The 17,620-nt window shown below is 42.6% G+C and overlaps 1 protein-coding gene across 1 annotated transcript in view; it reads right to left on the reverse strand.

The window, feature by feature from the left end:
- JMY (junction mediating and regulatory protein, p53 cofactor) overlaps window positions 1-10,480 on the reverse strand; it is a 63,748-nt gene extending 53,268 nt beyond the window's left edge. Inside the window, exon 1 of the mRNA XM_063421634.1 lies at window positions 9,516-10,480. Within this exon, the coding sequence (XP_063277704.1) occupies window positions 9,516-10,355 (840 nt within the window). The 5' untranslated portion in view covers window positions 10,356-10,480. The remainder of the gene's footprint in view (window positions 1-9,515) is intronic.
- Window positions 10,481-17,620: the final 7,140 nt, after the last annotated feature.

A 17,620-nucleotide genomic window follows, 5' to 3' on the forward strand; every position in this document is an offset into this window, starting at 1 on the left:
CTTCCATGTATGCATCATTACTGAACAATGCAACTTCTCTCCTCCCACACGAAGGTTCTAAATAGAAATCTCAGCAGAACTGTATATACATATATAACTCGTTGGAAAATCACAAGGCTCAGACATAAAGCTGTCAGCTCTGACAACAATGTATGGCACACTAGATCTCTTCTGAAAGCTCAAGAGGGAGATGTCAACAATTAAAAGCTACGCATCTCCCTCCCTGTAAACAAGACAAATGTAACACTATGTGTTGCTTTTTTTTTTAAACTGGTTCTTGTCTGATCACCTTACCTTACTGTGTGATGTGGCTGTGCCACTCCTTAGTCAGACTGTCATGTCAAATGACTGTCTGTAAGACCAGGTATTAGTTTGAATTGAGTATATTACTTAGTGTATGATAGCCACAGATGAGCTACAGTAATCACAGCAAACAAGGGCTAACTGCATGGGAGCACTCATTGTCCAGGAGTGCTAGGTTTTCCTTTTCCTGTTAGTAACACAGAAATAGGTATTTACATTGTAACATAATTTCACGAAAGAAATAGATCTGCTTAGATCTGTACTTCAGAGTTACTATGGAATTTTGGGACTCCTTTCCTTTGGAAAAGGGCAAAATAATGAAAAGATATAGTCACTAATGAATAACTGGTTGGTTGGAACATGGTAACTCTGAACAAAAAGACTTCTAGGCAACACCTCACCCTGAAGGCTTGGCAAAGAACTTACTTTGCACATATCCTAATGAGTTCTAAGTAATTTTTCTTTCTGCAGGTCAGAAGACTGAGAACATACAGCACATACATTACATAAGCGTTCAGGCTGTGCTGTACAATACTTTAACTTTCGGTCCACAGATTGTCTTCTTCTATCCCCCTAAACTATACTGTTAGTCAGGAAAATACACTCAAGAGTATCAAAACTGACAACTATGTAAACAAACTAATATTTTCATAGAACAAATACATTTAGTTAGCAGGTACTATAGAGCTAGTCTTAAAACCTTTCACTTAAGATTTGCCATGTCAGGACAGAGACCCAGCCAAATACCCACCTCCAGTAAAGAGCAAATGTTCTTTTATGAAAACAAAGAACGTTTGATGGGAAGAAAAAAATTAAAGGGGTACAATCAATTTCACTGTGAAGTCAGCTCATGGGAATTAGATCAGCAGCACTGAATTAGTATTCTTAGCAGTTTTACAGTGCATTTGGCATGGTAGCAAATAATTCTCAAATGTCTGGTAAGTCTACTGTTAGACTTAAAAAACTAATTCAAAGCAGGTAAAGCTTTACAACAATACCAGATTCTAAGTACTTGTGTAGGTAAATTTACTTTTTAAGGTTGACCCAATAGCTTGCTCCTATCAAAAGAAGATTTACTTCCCATCCCCTCCTGCCTCTCTTCTTCACACAAGAAGAACATCTTCCATGTTCCCTCTGCTCGCAGGTGCCCTCTTCTCCAGTTCACTGGCTTTAGTATTTCTCAGATCCTCCAACAAACTAACTCAGCATCCGGCAAAAACTACTTTGTGATCTCTCTTGGAGTAATTTACTGAGGTTTATTGCGTTGAATCAGCATACTGCAAGGACAGGGAAGCAGAACAGGAAGGAACACAGCGCTGACGGGGGGAGGACAGAAAGTGATAGCATCCCCCCCTGTCAACACCAGCAAGCTGATGATCCAGTTCCTCAGCTCCCCTCAACACAGCTGATGAACCACCTCTAAGCCTGGGTGACAGACGAGAGCTAACTCAAATGGCCCTCTGTGTATTCTCTCAATGCTGGAAGAGTTCAGCCTCCACAGCACCTTATACAATGGTGCAATCATGGAAAGGCAGACCTAAGCAAACAGCACAGCATCCCTAAATGCAATTTTAAACTTTCAAAGCTGAAATAATGGGGATTTTATTTAAATGTTGAACACGTCCAAAAGCCCAGTAGAAAGAACATTTACAGTCCACTATTAAGAACAAATGACTAAGTAAGATACCAAGAAAATTATCAGATCCCGTATCATGCACATTTTACCTTAACAGCAAATACAGTAAATTACAAGCTATTAAATCACTTTCACGACAGAACAGTATTTCAGGCAAAAGCAATTTATATTAGCAGCAGGGGAACACAGACTGGTATTCTGTGGTGCTAATTGTTTGAGTAGGGTTTATTCCTGTTCTTAGGGAGAAATGAATGGGAAAGGATACTCAATGTAAATGTTAAAGGGAAATAAAATCCATGTGTGGTAAAGCAGCATGATAAAACACACTTGAAATTATACATACCATTTACCTACTCATTCAATACCTCCAGAAGACCTCCAACACTGCAAGTAGTTTGGGATTTTTTAACCTCCTCCCATATATGAATTCTTTCTGAATTATACTACTCTGAAGTGAGAAAATTATACAATTTAAAATCTGGACGCCAACAAGTAACACATTACTAAAGGCTAAAGAATTTGGGCTCTGAAGTCACAGGGCTATTTGTACTGTAGAAAAATTACAAACTTAGAAACTCCTAGAACCACTATACAGATTTTCCCCCTCAAAAGTTTCACAACTTAATTAATATATTCATATCTTCTTCATTTCTTCTTTTTCTCTTAATTCTAAAAATTTCCTTTCAACAGACATAAAACATAGTGTTTTTTAAAGTTCAGGTTTCCTTTACAAAAACAGAAATCTCTAATGAAAACTAGCTCTATTGTAAGCATGGTGTTCAACTCGAAAACATGGTAAAGTTCTTTTAAAATAATAATCTAAGATTTTAAGTTATTGTAAAAGTCTTACAACACTCTTTCCCTAAAGCAGCTCAAACAAATCATGATGTGATACTGGTACATGAAAAGTTGTGCCACTTTTAATTTTAGATGACCCACATAAATTGCCTGCAAGTCACCATAAACAAATACTAATTGATTCTTTAAATGACATTTTTTCAGAGAAAAAACCCCAAACCCATCTAGTTCCCTCACACTAATATCACAGCATTTTTCCAAAAGGAGTTCAGAACCACTTGTCTACAAATACATTTTGGAAAGTATTGCAATGGTAGATAATGGAAAATTTGGGTTGTTTTATGCATTTAAGAAATTGGAAGTATTCAAACTCCTTTAAAACAAAATTTTAAAGTTTACTGAATGACTGGAAGTGTTTTTTAACACCTTTCCAGAAGCAAATCCTTAACAAAAAAAGTCCACCAAGTGTCCAAATTTGTCTGAATGGGTAATGTTTGTCATTAGTAAGCAAAACCACTTCACAGACCTATATTTGATATTCCTACAAAAATACCACACACAGGAAATAATACATAGAAAGGAAAACCAGAGATAGGGTCTTACCACTGAAACGTTTTGAACTGAAAGCAGTACCTGCAAAAATTTTTGTAACTGGTGAGTGGAGTCACGCCGATACATCACCCGTGTTCTATTTACATCCACAGTCAACAGCTCCAGACGATCACGTCCAAAGCCTGCCTTGCCGGGGAAGATGTCTTCTCATCAGAACAGATATATATAAATATTGACTAACACACTGATGCTCTGTGTCCTTAGAGTATTATTTTCCCTCTCCTCCTGCCCTATCTTCCTTCTCTCTCTCTACCATATTTCTGATGACTATGTTTTCATCTCTTGCAAAAATAAAGTTGGGCAGATATACCTTTAGCTGAGCCCTAACTTCAGCTGAAGTTGTCTCCAGTAACAGCAATATCCTGATGCATTGCAATGCTATGTTTCTAATAATATTAAAAAAGAAATGTTAGAAGTACATCCCCGAAAACAAAAAATGTGGTCATTTCCAAAAATCTCTGCTTCTCAATGCCTCCTTTAGCTTTGTGGTAGAAATATTTATGTATGTAAAGCACACAATCCTCCCTGACTATTTGTAAAGAGTGTCTTATCATGTTACAGAAATGTAAAAGGATTAGAGTGAATCTGCTTTCAAATTCAACACCTGCCTGGGTAAGAATATTAAGTCAGCCAGAAAAGGAGAGGAAAAATCGTTACTGGCTTAAGAAAGCAGTTTTTAAAACAGCATTTACTTGAAGGGAGGACATTCAATTGAAGAGAAAGAAAATAATGGTGGAAAAATATGAGAAAAAATACATAAAACAAAGGTAAGCACGAAGAAAGTACAAGCCAATATCATCTCTAAAAGCTAAGAAATTAAGGAAGCTGTGAATCCTGAGTAGCACAATGGATTATAGAACATGTATTACATAGGTTGTTAACACCTCTTCACAATATCCTGTCATATGAAAATACTGCAAACAGGTACCAAAAATTTCAAACAGAAAACGGAGGAAAATTTATCTCAATATCTATGGAAACAAGGGGAATATCAAATGAAATTATCTCAGCATCAGAATACTCACCTAAGTAATAGACACAAGTGGTTCCCCAATCCCACTTTAGGCAGTTAAAGAGACCATATACTGCATTTTATTTTTTTTCCTCCATTCACGTATTTGGATAAGGAAATTTATTATGAGTCTTGCAAGCTGCTGTCTTCAGTTTCTAATATTAAGTCCAGGCTTACTAACTAATACAGTACAGAATGTACTTTTATTTTTCATCTAAGATTTAAATTCTGTCAAGAAAGATCTAATTTTTAAAGTCAATGCCCTTTTCTTTGTGTACATATGAGTTGCCCGTGTTTTGAAGAAATGTACATTGTTTTAAGCATTCTGACTTTCGGGTAGACCTGCAGTACTCATTGTCAACTTGTTCTGGCAGTAGCCCAATACTAGCTAGAGTATTAATATCATGTAGGTGTCTCCAAACAGCTTGGAGGCTACCTGGCTGTTCTACAGAGCATACCCTACAGCTGCTGACATATTTTATTTTGGTTACTACTAACTTACAGTACTAGTTCAACTCTTAAACAGCTTATTTACAAAGGATCTATAATCCAAACAGTGTTACTGGAAACAAGTGTTAACTCTACAAATAGAATGTACAAAAAAAAAAAAAGCATTCAAAAAAAAAGTAGCTCGGACTTCCCAAATGATCAGCATTAGTTTTAACTCTGCCCTCCTCATGTCAAAAGGAAAAAAGAATCCACAGTATCTTAATTTAATCCTCTGTGCTCCAAGTGCTAAATCCAAACCAGTGTTTGTTACCTCCTGAAACACCTGATGTAACTTCTAAACCTAACTATGGCAGTTCATATACAATATTCAGTTATTCTTTCTTCTTGCACAGAAAGATGTTACATTGGTTTTGATGGAAAAAGTACTGCTGCTACATTTTTTTTCCATGTGACTGGAAAACTGAATACTGTTTTGTCATGTTTTATATTTACTTGTGCATTATTTTTTGAGTCTGATGTTGAAACTCTCTTTAAATCTTACTGTGCCTAGATGCAGATCACTGAACAGCAACGAGTCATGTCACTTTTGGAAAACTTCCACTTTTGTTACAGTGCCCCACTACCTACTATATAAACATTTATTTTAGAACTGAATGCATATGGCCAAAAACAATGAAATAAAATTCATCTAGTTACTGAGACAAACTCGAAGATTATTTATTACTAAAATACTAGAACAGCTTCAACAAAACCAAATGCTATTGGATATTATTTACCTTTTTTGATATAAACAGAAATCAGGGACAATATTGAAGCAATATATGTTGGAAAGCAACAAATGTGAAATTCCATTACATATAACTGAACCAATTCCCTGCCCCTTCCTCTAATTTCACAAGCATATTTCATTCATTCAAAACAACAACAAAAAAACTTGCCTACTAAACATCCGAAAGTAATTTAGAAAAAAAAATCTGATTACGAAAGAAATAATGTGACCACATATAGCTTTCCATCAAAAAACCCTACATCTTGTTCCCATACCTGTTGTTATTGTAACAAAATAGATTTGTTTTTCCTTAGCCTTTCTAGTTCTTTGAATCAAAAGAAAATTAAGCCAAATAGGACTATTCCCATGCTTAGCAAATACACCACTATATAGGAGATGGAGATTAAAAACAGCAGTAGGTCCTCACCTTCAAGGCAATCTAAAGTCAGCCACTGAAGATAAGATGCTTTCCGAGTTACTTCAGAATTTAATCAGGCACTTAAAAGTGTTTGAACTTTCACATTAAGAAAAATTAAAAGAAGACACACAGAGCAGGGATACAAAATAGTCTTTGCCTACGTGCGAACACTAGAATTCATAGATTTTATAAAGCCAAAAGAAAACCAAACCAAGCTTCTGACTAGTTTAATACCTGGCACTCAAGATCCTATAGACCATCATCCACCAAATTTCAGTCCATCAGGGCTGCTAGACCAAATTTCGGTCTACTAAGAGCTGTATGGAACAGGAACATTCCCAGGGGCTGATAATTCAAAGATGCTGAAGTAGACATGCAACATACAGATAAGTTTCCCAAACTCTCAACTCGTTATGCAAGAGCACACAATGAAATGTGTCTGGGGCATGACTAAGCCACCCATCCCTCTTGATCACAGTTTACACTAACACCATTTTTTATTCAGGAAAACATGACTACCTTCAGCCTTTTGAAAACACAGGATGGACAAAGACATACAGCACCAATACTGATATTACTAAACTCACAGAAACTTACAAACATCTACACTTAGCCTAGAAAAACTCTTATCTATATAGGAAGAACATAAACAGGAAACTGGCAGAACCAAGAGCACAGAGGCAAATATTTTCTGTCTTAGTGATACAAAGTTTTTACTATTTTGAAAATACTGCCCAGGAAGTTGGAATCCCAAATAAGGATTCAATGGTATACTCTTTGTTGAAATAACTTTTTTTTACCTTTTAGCTGAATACCTGAAGATTTTCATCAACAGGTATAAACTTACTGAACAAGTTTTTACTTTAAATAAATTCCTCAACTATTTCAGAATTAATAGTTTTATTTGAAAAAAAAAAAAAAAGACGTGCTATTTCAAAACTGCAAATCAGGCAGAAGAAATTAATCCCAGGTCACACAGTTCCTCTACAACTATTTTACTTACTCATCTTGGATCTGCTTCTACTTGCAACATTCTTATGGTTTATTAAAGGCCTAAAATTCAGACCGAGATAAAAATTGCTATTACAAAAAGCAACAATTACTAACTGCTGGGAAAATAAAGTGGCTTGTGTGTAATTTATGGAAAACAAGGAATATCCAAGCAGGGAATGCTAAAACAATGAACATGAGGTTTGGTTGCTCACTTTGCTTCTCCACCCCAGGGAATACAAATCAAGAGCAACTGCAAGCATTTCCAAAGTAATAGTCCAACTGCACAGAGGAATTTCTCCTGGGAATTAGAAGAGATATATGAAATAACTATAAACCACAGAGGCACATTTTAAGACACTAAGTTAAGGTTTTGGGAGTTGCACAACTTTAATGAAGACACCTCACATTCCCTCCTAGATACCATTCTGGTTACCAATGCTGCTCAATCACTTCCTCTTTTCCCAAAAAATTCTTGTAAGAGACAAAATTGTTTCAAATTGCTTGGATCCAACATTCCTGCTATCAGCTGACAGAATTCCAGCACAGATGGAAAAGTAAATTGTGAGGTAAAACATGGGTTCAGCAGGTTTTCTTTAAAGTACAAAAACCTTTACTTCAGAAATACCAAGCGGTGCCCATCATCCACTGCTCCATTTGCTTAAAATTGCAATGACAAAGAGTATCAGTATCTTTGCTTAAAGAAAGACATTTCCTGTAGACCAAGTAAACCTGTAACAGGTAAGGAAAAGAGAAACCTGAGAGCCAAAAGGGAAAGAGCAGGTCATTCCATTGGTTTCTTTTCTTAAACATGAACTACCTTTAATTAAAGAAGGATCGACTTACACAACTGACAGAAGTACAGCTGTATTGACTTTAGGTACACTACCTGACTGGTTATCATGAAAAATGAAGGTTATACTGTAGTCTAATACATATACAGGCTCTGCCATTTTGTCTGCACCAAGTTCAGAACATTATAAAAGAAAAAAATTATGTGGCTTAGAGAACAAATTTATTTTGCCAGTTCTATTTTCGGTACTAACAAAACAGAAATTGAGATTCTCCAAGAAACAAACAGTTCTTGCTCAGTAATCCTTAACTAGTATTTCATCAAAAACACCACATCTCTCGTGTTAGATATCCAGCTCCCAAATTCCACATGTTTAACAGGAACTTCTCTTATCCTGTACAGCTCCTTGTAAAAACTGCTGAATTGAAGGCTAAATCTAATCTAAGCATACACTCCCAAGCATTCGTGCAGTCAAAAAAAAAACAGTAAAAGATGGTATGTTTTCATATTCTGTGGACTAAAACCACTGCTGAGTCTTATCAGACTAATTACCAATTGTACACCAAATAGAAAGACTTAATTCAGTTCTTTAAAATAGACATTTAAAAAAAAAAAAAGGAAAGGAGTCAAAATTATATACCCTACCACAATAGTTTGAAAATAAACTTTTACCTGGCAATGCTATACTTGGATGTTCTTACTGTGATTACATCATTGATACTACAATTTTCTCATACTCTGTAACTCTAGTCACCAAGGAAAAGCATGGCCTGAATTCTACAAACTCAAAACTATGCCACCAGTGAGCAAGAAGATATGCTCACACTCCATCAAGGAAAAAACAACCACCACCACACATTTTTTGGAAGAATATTGGCAGGATATACGTGGGTAGCTGAAGCAGCCAAACTTGACCTATATCCACAACAGAATTAAGATGATGTTTGCAAAAATAAAGAACAATGTAACCTGATTCATACTCCTAGTCACACCTTGATAGATCCGGGTACATTCTGGACCAAGGCCACTGAAGCACAAAAACAAGTGTAAAATTCTCGTTTTATACCGGGAAAATCTGTGTCCTCATACAACTCAATCCATGAAGACCAAGGAAGTGATCCTCAACTACTCTGCCTAGAACAGTATATGTGTAAGGAAGACATCAGGTGTCCTGAAACATTCATGTCTTGACAGACAATATCAACAGCAACACAGTAAATGACCCACTAGGACCAGACAACTTAAGTTTTTTTAAAATTCCAACTTTAGGAATTTCTCTGCTGAACAAAAGTAGTACTTACTCCAACTCCACTGGAAAACATAATCTTGCTATTTAAACACCAGGTTCAGCACCCAGAGCTTGTATGAACGTGGATTTTTTTGGTCTCAAATGCCTAAAATGTACTATCAAAGTAAACACCACAAGTTGCTACTCTCATTTAACAGAAAAAAAAAATCAGACCCAGCACATCCCGGTGCAAGGCAATGCAAGGAGCAAGACCTTCCCAAATCCACCGGATATTTGATTGCACAGAAAAAAGTACTGTGCCACACTCAGATGAGTAGGGAAATCTGCACCTCCTTAAATCCCGGTCCTAGGGACCCCGGAAAGGTTAAGCCTCATTTCTCACTAAGGAACAGGTCAGCAAGAACAAGAACGACTAAAAAAGATGTCACAGATTAAACTAAATGCGACACTTAAATGGGGGCATCTGGACCACGCAGTAGCCTCACCTCCTGAATGCGCCTGCGGGCCCTCTGGAGCACCTCCTCGTACCCCTTCTGCCGCAGCTCACTCAGGCTCTCGTAATACTCTTCGGGGTCGTCGGTCTCGGTGAAGAGCACCTGCGAAAGGATCTTCCAGCCACAGGTATCCAAGCTGTGAACCAAGTAAACTTGCAGCTTGTAGCAGAGAGCGTCCATCTCCTGCTCGGATAGTTCCGGCGCTCCGAAGAGCACCGTCCACATGCCCGAGGGCTCCTCGGGGAACGCAGGCAGGTAGGGCTCCAGCTCCGAGTTCACCGAGCACAGCTGCTGGTGCACGGCCCGCAGGTCTTGGAAGGAGAAGAGGCCGGCCCAGCTGCACTCCTCCCCCGCCGGCTCCGCGTCGGGAGCGCCCAACTCGCTCGCCCGCGGCGGCGACGGCGGCAGCGACAGCGCGGCGGCCACGTCCTCCTTCCCCAGCTCCAGCACTTCGATGTCCTCGGCGGCACCTGCAGCCTCCGGGCCACGCTGCGGCCTCCGCGCCGGGCTGCCCTTGGCCCGCAGCGGGCTCTTGGGCAGCGCCTCGGCCCGGGGATGGGCGCAGCTCCGGGGCGGCCCCGGGTCCCTGCGCGCCGCGGGGCCGCCAGCCTTGGGGACGGCTCCGGCCTCGGGGCCGCCGCGGCGCAGCTCACGGGAGCCGCTGCGCTGGCGCTGCGCCGTGCGGTTGTGGCAGGTGATGGCGAACTTGCCCTCGATCTCGTTCCAGGCCACGATGAAGGCGAACTTGTGCTTCTCCCGCTCCTGGAAGGCGTGCGGCCTGACGGCCACCCAGTCGGCCTCCAGCGTCTCCTCCAGGGCGAAGGCGGACATGGCGCTGCGCGACTCCGCACACGGGCACACGCCGCCCGCCCTCCGCGCTCCCGTCCCGTCAGCTGCTCCGCAGCCCCGCACCGCCTTACCGCCCACCACCAGCCATCTTAGCGGCCGGGGTACGAGGGGGAGGGTGCGCTGCTTCCCCACCGGAGCGACGAGCGCGGAAGGGCGGACGGGAATGGCCTCCTCCCGCTCCCCGCGCGGGTCCCGCCGGTCACCAAGGCGGACAATGCGCGGCGCCCCCGCGCAGGCACCGCGCGCGCGTCACGTGGGGCGGGATCTGTTTACAAGCGGCGGCGCTGCGGCAACTCCGCGCCGGCCCCGCCCCCCGCGAGGCCTGCGGCAGCCCCGCCCCCCGCGGCGCCTTCTCCCATTGGCGGAGAGAGGTGGGCGGAGCCTCGCTGCCCGGCCGCGCCGCGGAGACGCCACGCTCGCTCTCCCTCGGTGGGCGTGGCAGCGAGACGCCCCGCCCCTCCCCTGGAGCCCCAGCGCGGCCGCTCGGGCGCCCCCGCGCTGCGCCGCGCGGAGGGGCCGCTAGGGGGCGGCGCGGATGGCGCTGTGTGGGGACGGCGCGGCGGGGGCGGTGAGAGGGAGGCGGCGAGGGGCGGGGATGGTTTGGTGGCTTTTGTGTGTGTTAGTGCTGGCTGGGGATTGAAGCAAAGTACTTAAAAGATTAGTAGTCAGGAGCGCCTAGCGGCACGCCGCGCAGCAGGAGTTTGCACTCCTGGTTAGTCTGCAGAAGAGTGCAGCTTCTGTGAGGAGTCCTGGCGACAAGGGCATGTTCCGAAATAGCTGTCTTGAGGCACTTGCGTACTTTATAGCTGAAGGAAACTGCACTGAGACCTGGCCTTTTGTGCGCACATTGGTCAGCCCTTGGGATTTTTCAGTGTCTGCAGTGCTTTCCTAGGTTGCCAATTTTATTGCAAAACACGTAGGTTTCAGTGAGGTTGAACAGACAACTTTCACAAGCTTGTCTGAAAGGAATGGTCAATCTCGTGATTCTGAGCTCAAGGGAAGCTCTTTCCTGATGCCCTTTGGGATACCCCGTTTCTCCTCATGAACAAATGAACAAAAATACTTCTCACTCAAACCCAAAGTATTTGCATCAAAAATAAGATTGATGGACATTAAGCCTTGGCCCATATGGTGGGTTGACCTTGGCTGGATGCCACTTTATCAGTCCCCCTTTTCAGCTTTTCTCACCCCTTAAAAAAAAGGAGAAAAAATGGGATGGAACACAGCCAATAGGTTGAGATAAGGTACTTTACTGAAGTGAAGCAGAAGGTTGCATGCAAGCTAAGGAAAAAGATTTTATTCTCTATTTACCAGCAGCAACTGATGTCTGACCATTTCCTGGGAAGCAAGACTTTAGCACAGGTAAGTGTTGCATCTTCTGTTTTCCCTTACATCAGGGTGGCACCAGATTATACAAATCCCATAATTTGCCAGCAGTATTAATTATTAGTATTAAACAGCTCACTGTAGGCATGAACAAGGACTGCACCCACATAATAAAACCATCCACATCAATCATAGGCAGAGAAAGGGAGGTGTATTCCCTCACCATCTCCACAAAATAGCTCTCCCAGCATGGCAAAGCCATGAACATAAGGGCAAAGCACACAGTTATTGTTGTATTAACATGTCCCCAAACTTCACAAAATCAAGAGATAAGCAGCTGACAATAGGCAGCAGCTGGAGATTAGCGTCCTGCAGGGGAGCTTGCTACTTAATAACCACTATAATGATAGCATGCATGATATAAAACTGCCATTGTCTCTCTGTGGTGGCTTGACCTTGTCTGGATGCCAGGCAGCCACCAACTACTTTATCACTCCCCCTCCTCAGCTGGACAGGGGACAAAGAATAAGATGGAAGACAATTTCTGGGTTGAGAGAATTTTAGTAAAACAAAACAAAAAAGTTGCATACACACAAGCCAAGGAAACAGACCAAGATTTTATTCACTACGTCACATCAGCAAGTGATGTCAGGCCGCTTCCTGGGAAACAGGACTTCTGCACAAGTAGCCATTGCTCTGTAAGGCAAGCATAAATAACAGATGCCTCCTCCTTTTGCAAGCTTTTATATCTTTTATGTTTTATGATATTTATATATCATATGGTGTGGGCCTGACATTGGTCTGAATTTAGGCTTCAGGCTCTGCTAGTGTCTGTGTGAAAGGCAAGTGAGCAACTTTCTCATGTTAGCCTGAGAAATCTAAAGGAGGAATTCAAACAAACCTTGGGAAGTGAGAAACCATCTGCAGGTGGTGTTTTTCCAACGTGTTTACTGGAAAGAAATGTTTACTAAAGGGTGTAGACGCTGAATAACCAATCATGTTCTTTGTACCGAACTACTCTATAAAAGTAGAATGTAGAAGAATAAAGTTTGCTCTCATCTTTACCATCATGGAGAGTCATGTTGTTATTTCTGTGCCGTCCGAAAACCATAGCAACATCATGGTATGAAATACCCCTTTGGTCTGTTTGGGTCAGCTGGCCTATTTGTGTCCCCTCCCAAGGTCCAGCTCACTCCCAGCCTATTGATGGGGGTGCAGGATGCTGGGAGTACGGTGCTGGTGCTGTGCCAGGCTGTACAGCAGAAGCCAAACACTGGGGTGTTACCAACACCTCTGCAGCTACAGTGCAAAGCACAGCTCTGGGAGGGCTGCTGTGAGGGAAATTAACTTCATCTCAGCTGGACCCAATGCAGCCCATCGGTGATATTGTTGTCCTGCTCCAAATTAGAGGAAGCACTGAGGAAATAAAAAAATTGCATTAGAATTTGCCAGGAAAGCCAGAGTGAGTCACAACCTTTTTCTAAAGTTACTGTATTGACTAGCATCCTGTCCTTGGAGGCTGAAGTATTTGAGAAGGGCCTCTGGCAGTCCAAATATTCTCTGCACATTACCCAGCAACCTCGTGTATGCAGGGTAATGGAGGTTACATCTGAAAGTCCTAGCTGTGACAAAAAAAGAGAGAATCATGGCTCAGCATCCCGAAGATGTACTATATCTCTGTTCTTAAGGTTAAGGGTGACATATTCTGTACATGTTAGATTGCAGCATTCTTTACTATTACTGTAAATGGAGGCATCAGATCAAAGCACCTGTGAAAATATATGAAAAAGATTTGATTATACCCCATCCAGAAGTGGACAAGCAAGCAAAGAATACATTTGTGGAGAAAATACATTACCTTTCTGTTACGTTTTTGGGGTGGTGGTGGAGTCTCCCACTGTGGAGACATTCAAAATTCACCTGGATGTGTTGCTTGTCACCTGCTGTATGTGACCCTGCCTTGGCAGGGGGGTTCACCCAGATGATCTCCAGAAGTCCCTTCCAACCCTAACTATTCTGTAATTATGTTACTTTATCAAACAAAATCTTTGGAGAGGAATGTAATCAGCAGGCCTTTTTTGTGTTTTTAGTATGTGAAAGAGAAAACAGTGAAGATGCAGCAATATATATATTTCTCCCTACATCTCCAGGCTTAAGAAAATTTAACATGGATAGAATATTTTTCATCAGACAAAGGATGAGAGTCCTGGTATTTCAAGTACACTAGTGTAGAGGCTGAGGTCTTCTAGATGTTCTCAGACTTCAGAGGGGAAAACTGGTATGATTTAAAGCAAGAACTAGGTAAACACAACATATAGGAGCTGGCTGAAAACTAATCTGAAATCACATGGCTATGAGTTTCTGATAGGCCTCTTTACAGGCACAGAAAAGCCATACCATCAGCTCTCAATAGCTGTCATACTTTGCTAAAATTTTACCCCTACAGAGGGATCTGCAAGGAAATAACAACCTTTTAAAATTACATTATCAATGAGCATTGAGTAGCCTTCACAGTAGCTTTTGTATTGGGGTACATCCACAACTCTTCATTCATAAAAATACAGACTAGTCTTTTCAGATGTTAGTGAATTGCTTTTAAGGATGATTAAAGGAAATACATCACTGCTTGTTCCTGAATAAATGAGCAAAAAATTAAAATTGCATTTTAGAAGACCTAGATTGCCTGATCTTTGTGATGGGGTGTACCGGGCCATTCATCACTAAAATGAAGTGGCTTAGGCAGCTCAGTCCACTTGAGTTGTTGATTCACATGCCTTAAAAATATGACAAATTTACAGGAACTGAAAGAACTACTGGCAAGTGTCTCTGAAAAAAGCCCAAAGCTTCTGGAGAGAACAGACCTGCTACCATGCTGCTGCTGACAGCCTGACACTTCAGCACCTGGGGATCCTGTCAGTATCATGGAAACTGCACACCTGAGAGGCCTGGTCACCTTACCACAAGGGCTGTTGAAAGTAGCAACAAGCTGACTTACTGTGTTTATAGAGCCAAAGCTTTTTGAGGGTGTGTTGGTTTTGCACAGCCTGGTTTTTGGTTGGGGGAGGGGGGTGGGGCACAGAGGTGGCGTCTGTGAGAAGCTGCCAGAAACTTTCACCTTGTCTTCCATCAGAAGCAATCCCTGATGGCTCTGAGGATGGACGTGCTGCTGGCCAGGCTGGGACAGTGAGAGATGTTGATAATGCCTCTGTGATAACAGATTTAAGAAGAAAGCAAAACAAACTTGGGCATGCACAGGTTTTTTCTAGGCAGAGACGAGAAGGAGGTGAGAACACATGAGGGAAACGACGTGGAGACACCAAGGTCTGTGGAGAAGAAGGGGAGGAGCTGCTCCAGGCCCTTATGATGACCATGGTGAAGCAGTTGTGTCCCTGCAGCCCCTGGGGATCCACGGGGGATGCAGAGATCCACCCACAGCCCCTGGGGATCCACGGGGGATGCAGAGATCCACCCACAGCCCTGGGGATCCACGGGGGATGCAGAGATCCACCCACAGCCCCTGGGGATCCACGGGGGATGCAGAGATCCACCCACAGCCCCTGGGGATCCACGGGGGATGCAGAGATCCCCCCACAGCCCCTGGGGATCCACGGGGGATGCAGAGATCCCACAGCCCTGGGGAGGTGCCCGTGCTGGGGCGGGTGGGTGCCTGCAGGAGGGGGCTCTGACCCTGTGCACACTCCATGGACAGAGGGCCCTGCTCCAGGCTGGAGCAGCCTGTCCTTGAGGGCTGCAGCCCGGGCACAGTGACCCACGCCGCAGCAGTCTGGGAGGGCTGTGTGCCCCTGGAGGGACTCAGGCCGCAGCAGTTTGGGAGGGCTGCTGCTGGTGAGACTGGGACCTGCTGGGGAAGTTCCAGAGAACTCCCGAGGGAGGGACCCCGTGGCCTCCCAGGGGAAGGACTCCTCTCCCTGAGCAGCGAAGAAAACCTCGGGTGAGGAACTGACCAAACCCCCACTCCTGTCTCCCTGTGCTGCTGGTGGGAAGGAGAGAGGGGTTTGGGGAGAAAGGTGTTCTTTAAGGGCTTGTTTTAGTTCTCATTATCCTTTTCTGATTTTATTAGCAATAAATTCACTTTGTACCTCTAAGGCAAGCCTGTTTTGTCCTCGGATTGTTTTCTCCTGGTCCTTGTCTCAACTTACGAACTCTTTGTTAAATTTTTCTCTCCCATCTGCCCTGCTGTGGCAGGGGAGGGTGAGCGAGCAGCTCTCGTGGGTGCCTGGTGTCTGGTCAATGTCAAACCATGACAGAAGGCCACAAGAGTCCTGTCGCTAGTGAGCTGAAATGCAAAGTTAGGAATTCAACTGATGTCCTATTTCTTTGTAAAAAGTGGGTCGAGTGCCAGAACTTTTAAGCCAGGGAGTACTTTGAGTCATTGCTGTATCTGGGCAGTGTCCAAACAGTGATATTTAATAAAATAATGAACTAGTAATCCAGCAAAGGGTAGGTTTGCAAATTTCCAGGAGTTTTCTGCTTTTTCTGCCTAGCAGTATCATTTCCATGAGTTTGTATTTGCTGGTTCTGTCAGTCTGATCTCAGTTCAGGTTGGAGATCAGACTGACAGAACAGGGAAGAACTGGGAGAACAGGGAAACAATAGAATTCAAATCTGGTAGAAAAGGTGGCCTGCCTAGGCAGATCCATACATAATAAATGCAGTACTGAGCTGGTGATGAAATCCTATGGAACTGCACATACACATTTACTGGCACATGTATGAGGTAAATTAATAATTCCGGGTGTAAAAGGTTTGAATAACCTGAACCCTTGCAAAGTGATCTCACCTGATGCTGTCTAAATTGTCTTTTGCATGCTGATGTTGTGAACATGAATAGAAGAATTCCAGAATCTAGTCTGAGACTCCTGCAGCATGCTTCAGGCTGAAATTATACCCGTCTGGATCTGAATCCTTGAACACCTTGGATAAAGCAGCTTTAGTACAAAATGTTCGTGAGAAACCAGGCCTCATCTGGGGAGCCTGGTTTAAGGTTTGATGAATTCCAAACACCTGCTATGGAAAAGTGATTTCTGCCTGAATACAAGACTATAGAGTCTCAGTTAATCAGTTAACTCAGTTAATGCAATTTGTTTTTGGCAATTGAGATGAAAGGGGGAGGTAATTCAATAGTGTGCTTCAAAGAACTGTAGCATCAGGATTATGTTTAGGTGTCCTGAAATTGCTGTTAAGTATTGTGCTTAACATAGCTATGCTGGACAAGCATTTTTAGTAGTTCTCTGTTGATAGTATGATTCAAATTTTAGTGTGGGCAAGCCAAATACCAACAGCCATTTATTGTTGGTTGAAGTCCTTTTTTTATTCTGGCAGAAGTTTTAATAGTGTTTCTGTGGTTCTGTTTTTGTGAAGTGAGACGAGAAACTGGCTGCACTGTGGCTGCACTCTTGGCTTTGTGATGTCTTAGTAGCAATGAAACACCCACCCCAAAGCATACTTTCTAGTAATAGTTGTATCTGCACTTGAGATTCTGGAGATGCCCATCCCTAACAGCTTCAATAGGAAATATTTCAGGTAGTTTCCAAGGACAAGGAATAGCACTGTAGAGCAGAACCAATAATGCTACAATGCATAGGATAGCCCATCCATTTTATGAAGGACTACTTTATTTTATGGAGTATACTTTGGGTATTTATGCTCTAAACTAAAGAACTTTCTGCAACCAAGTATTGTTGCAGTTGTAGAACACATGGAGTTATTACTGTATGGTAAGCTTTACAAATGTGTGATGAACTGAACATGTAGTGTAATCTTGCTTACTGCTGAGAGTGCACGATCGTTTAAGTATAAATCAATTCCTTTCCTTTAGAACAATGGTTCATGAAAGTTAATCTTCTCCCTTCCAGCCAAACAAATAAGTATACTGGCAAGGTCAGTTTATCTGTTCAGAT

This window comes from Prinia subflava, chromosome Z (genome assembly GCF_021018805.1).
Source record: "Prinia subflava isolate CZ2003 ecotype Zambia chromosome Z, Cam_Psub_1.2, whole genome shotgun sequence".
NCBI classification, from domain to species: domain Eukaryota; kingdom Metazoa; phylum Chordata; class Aves; order Passeriformes; family Cisticolidae; genus Prinia; species Prinia subflava.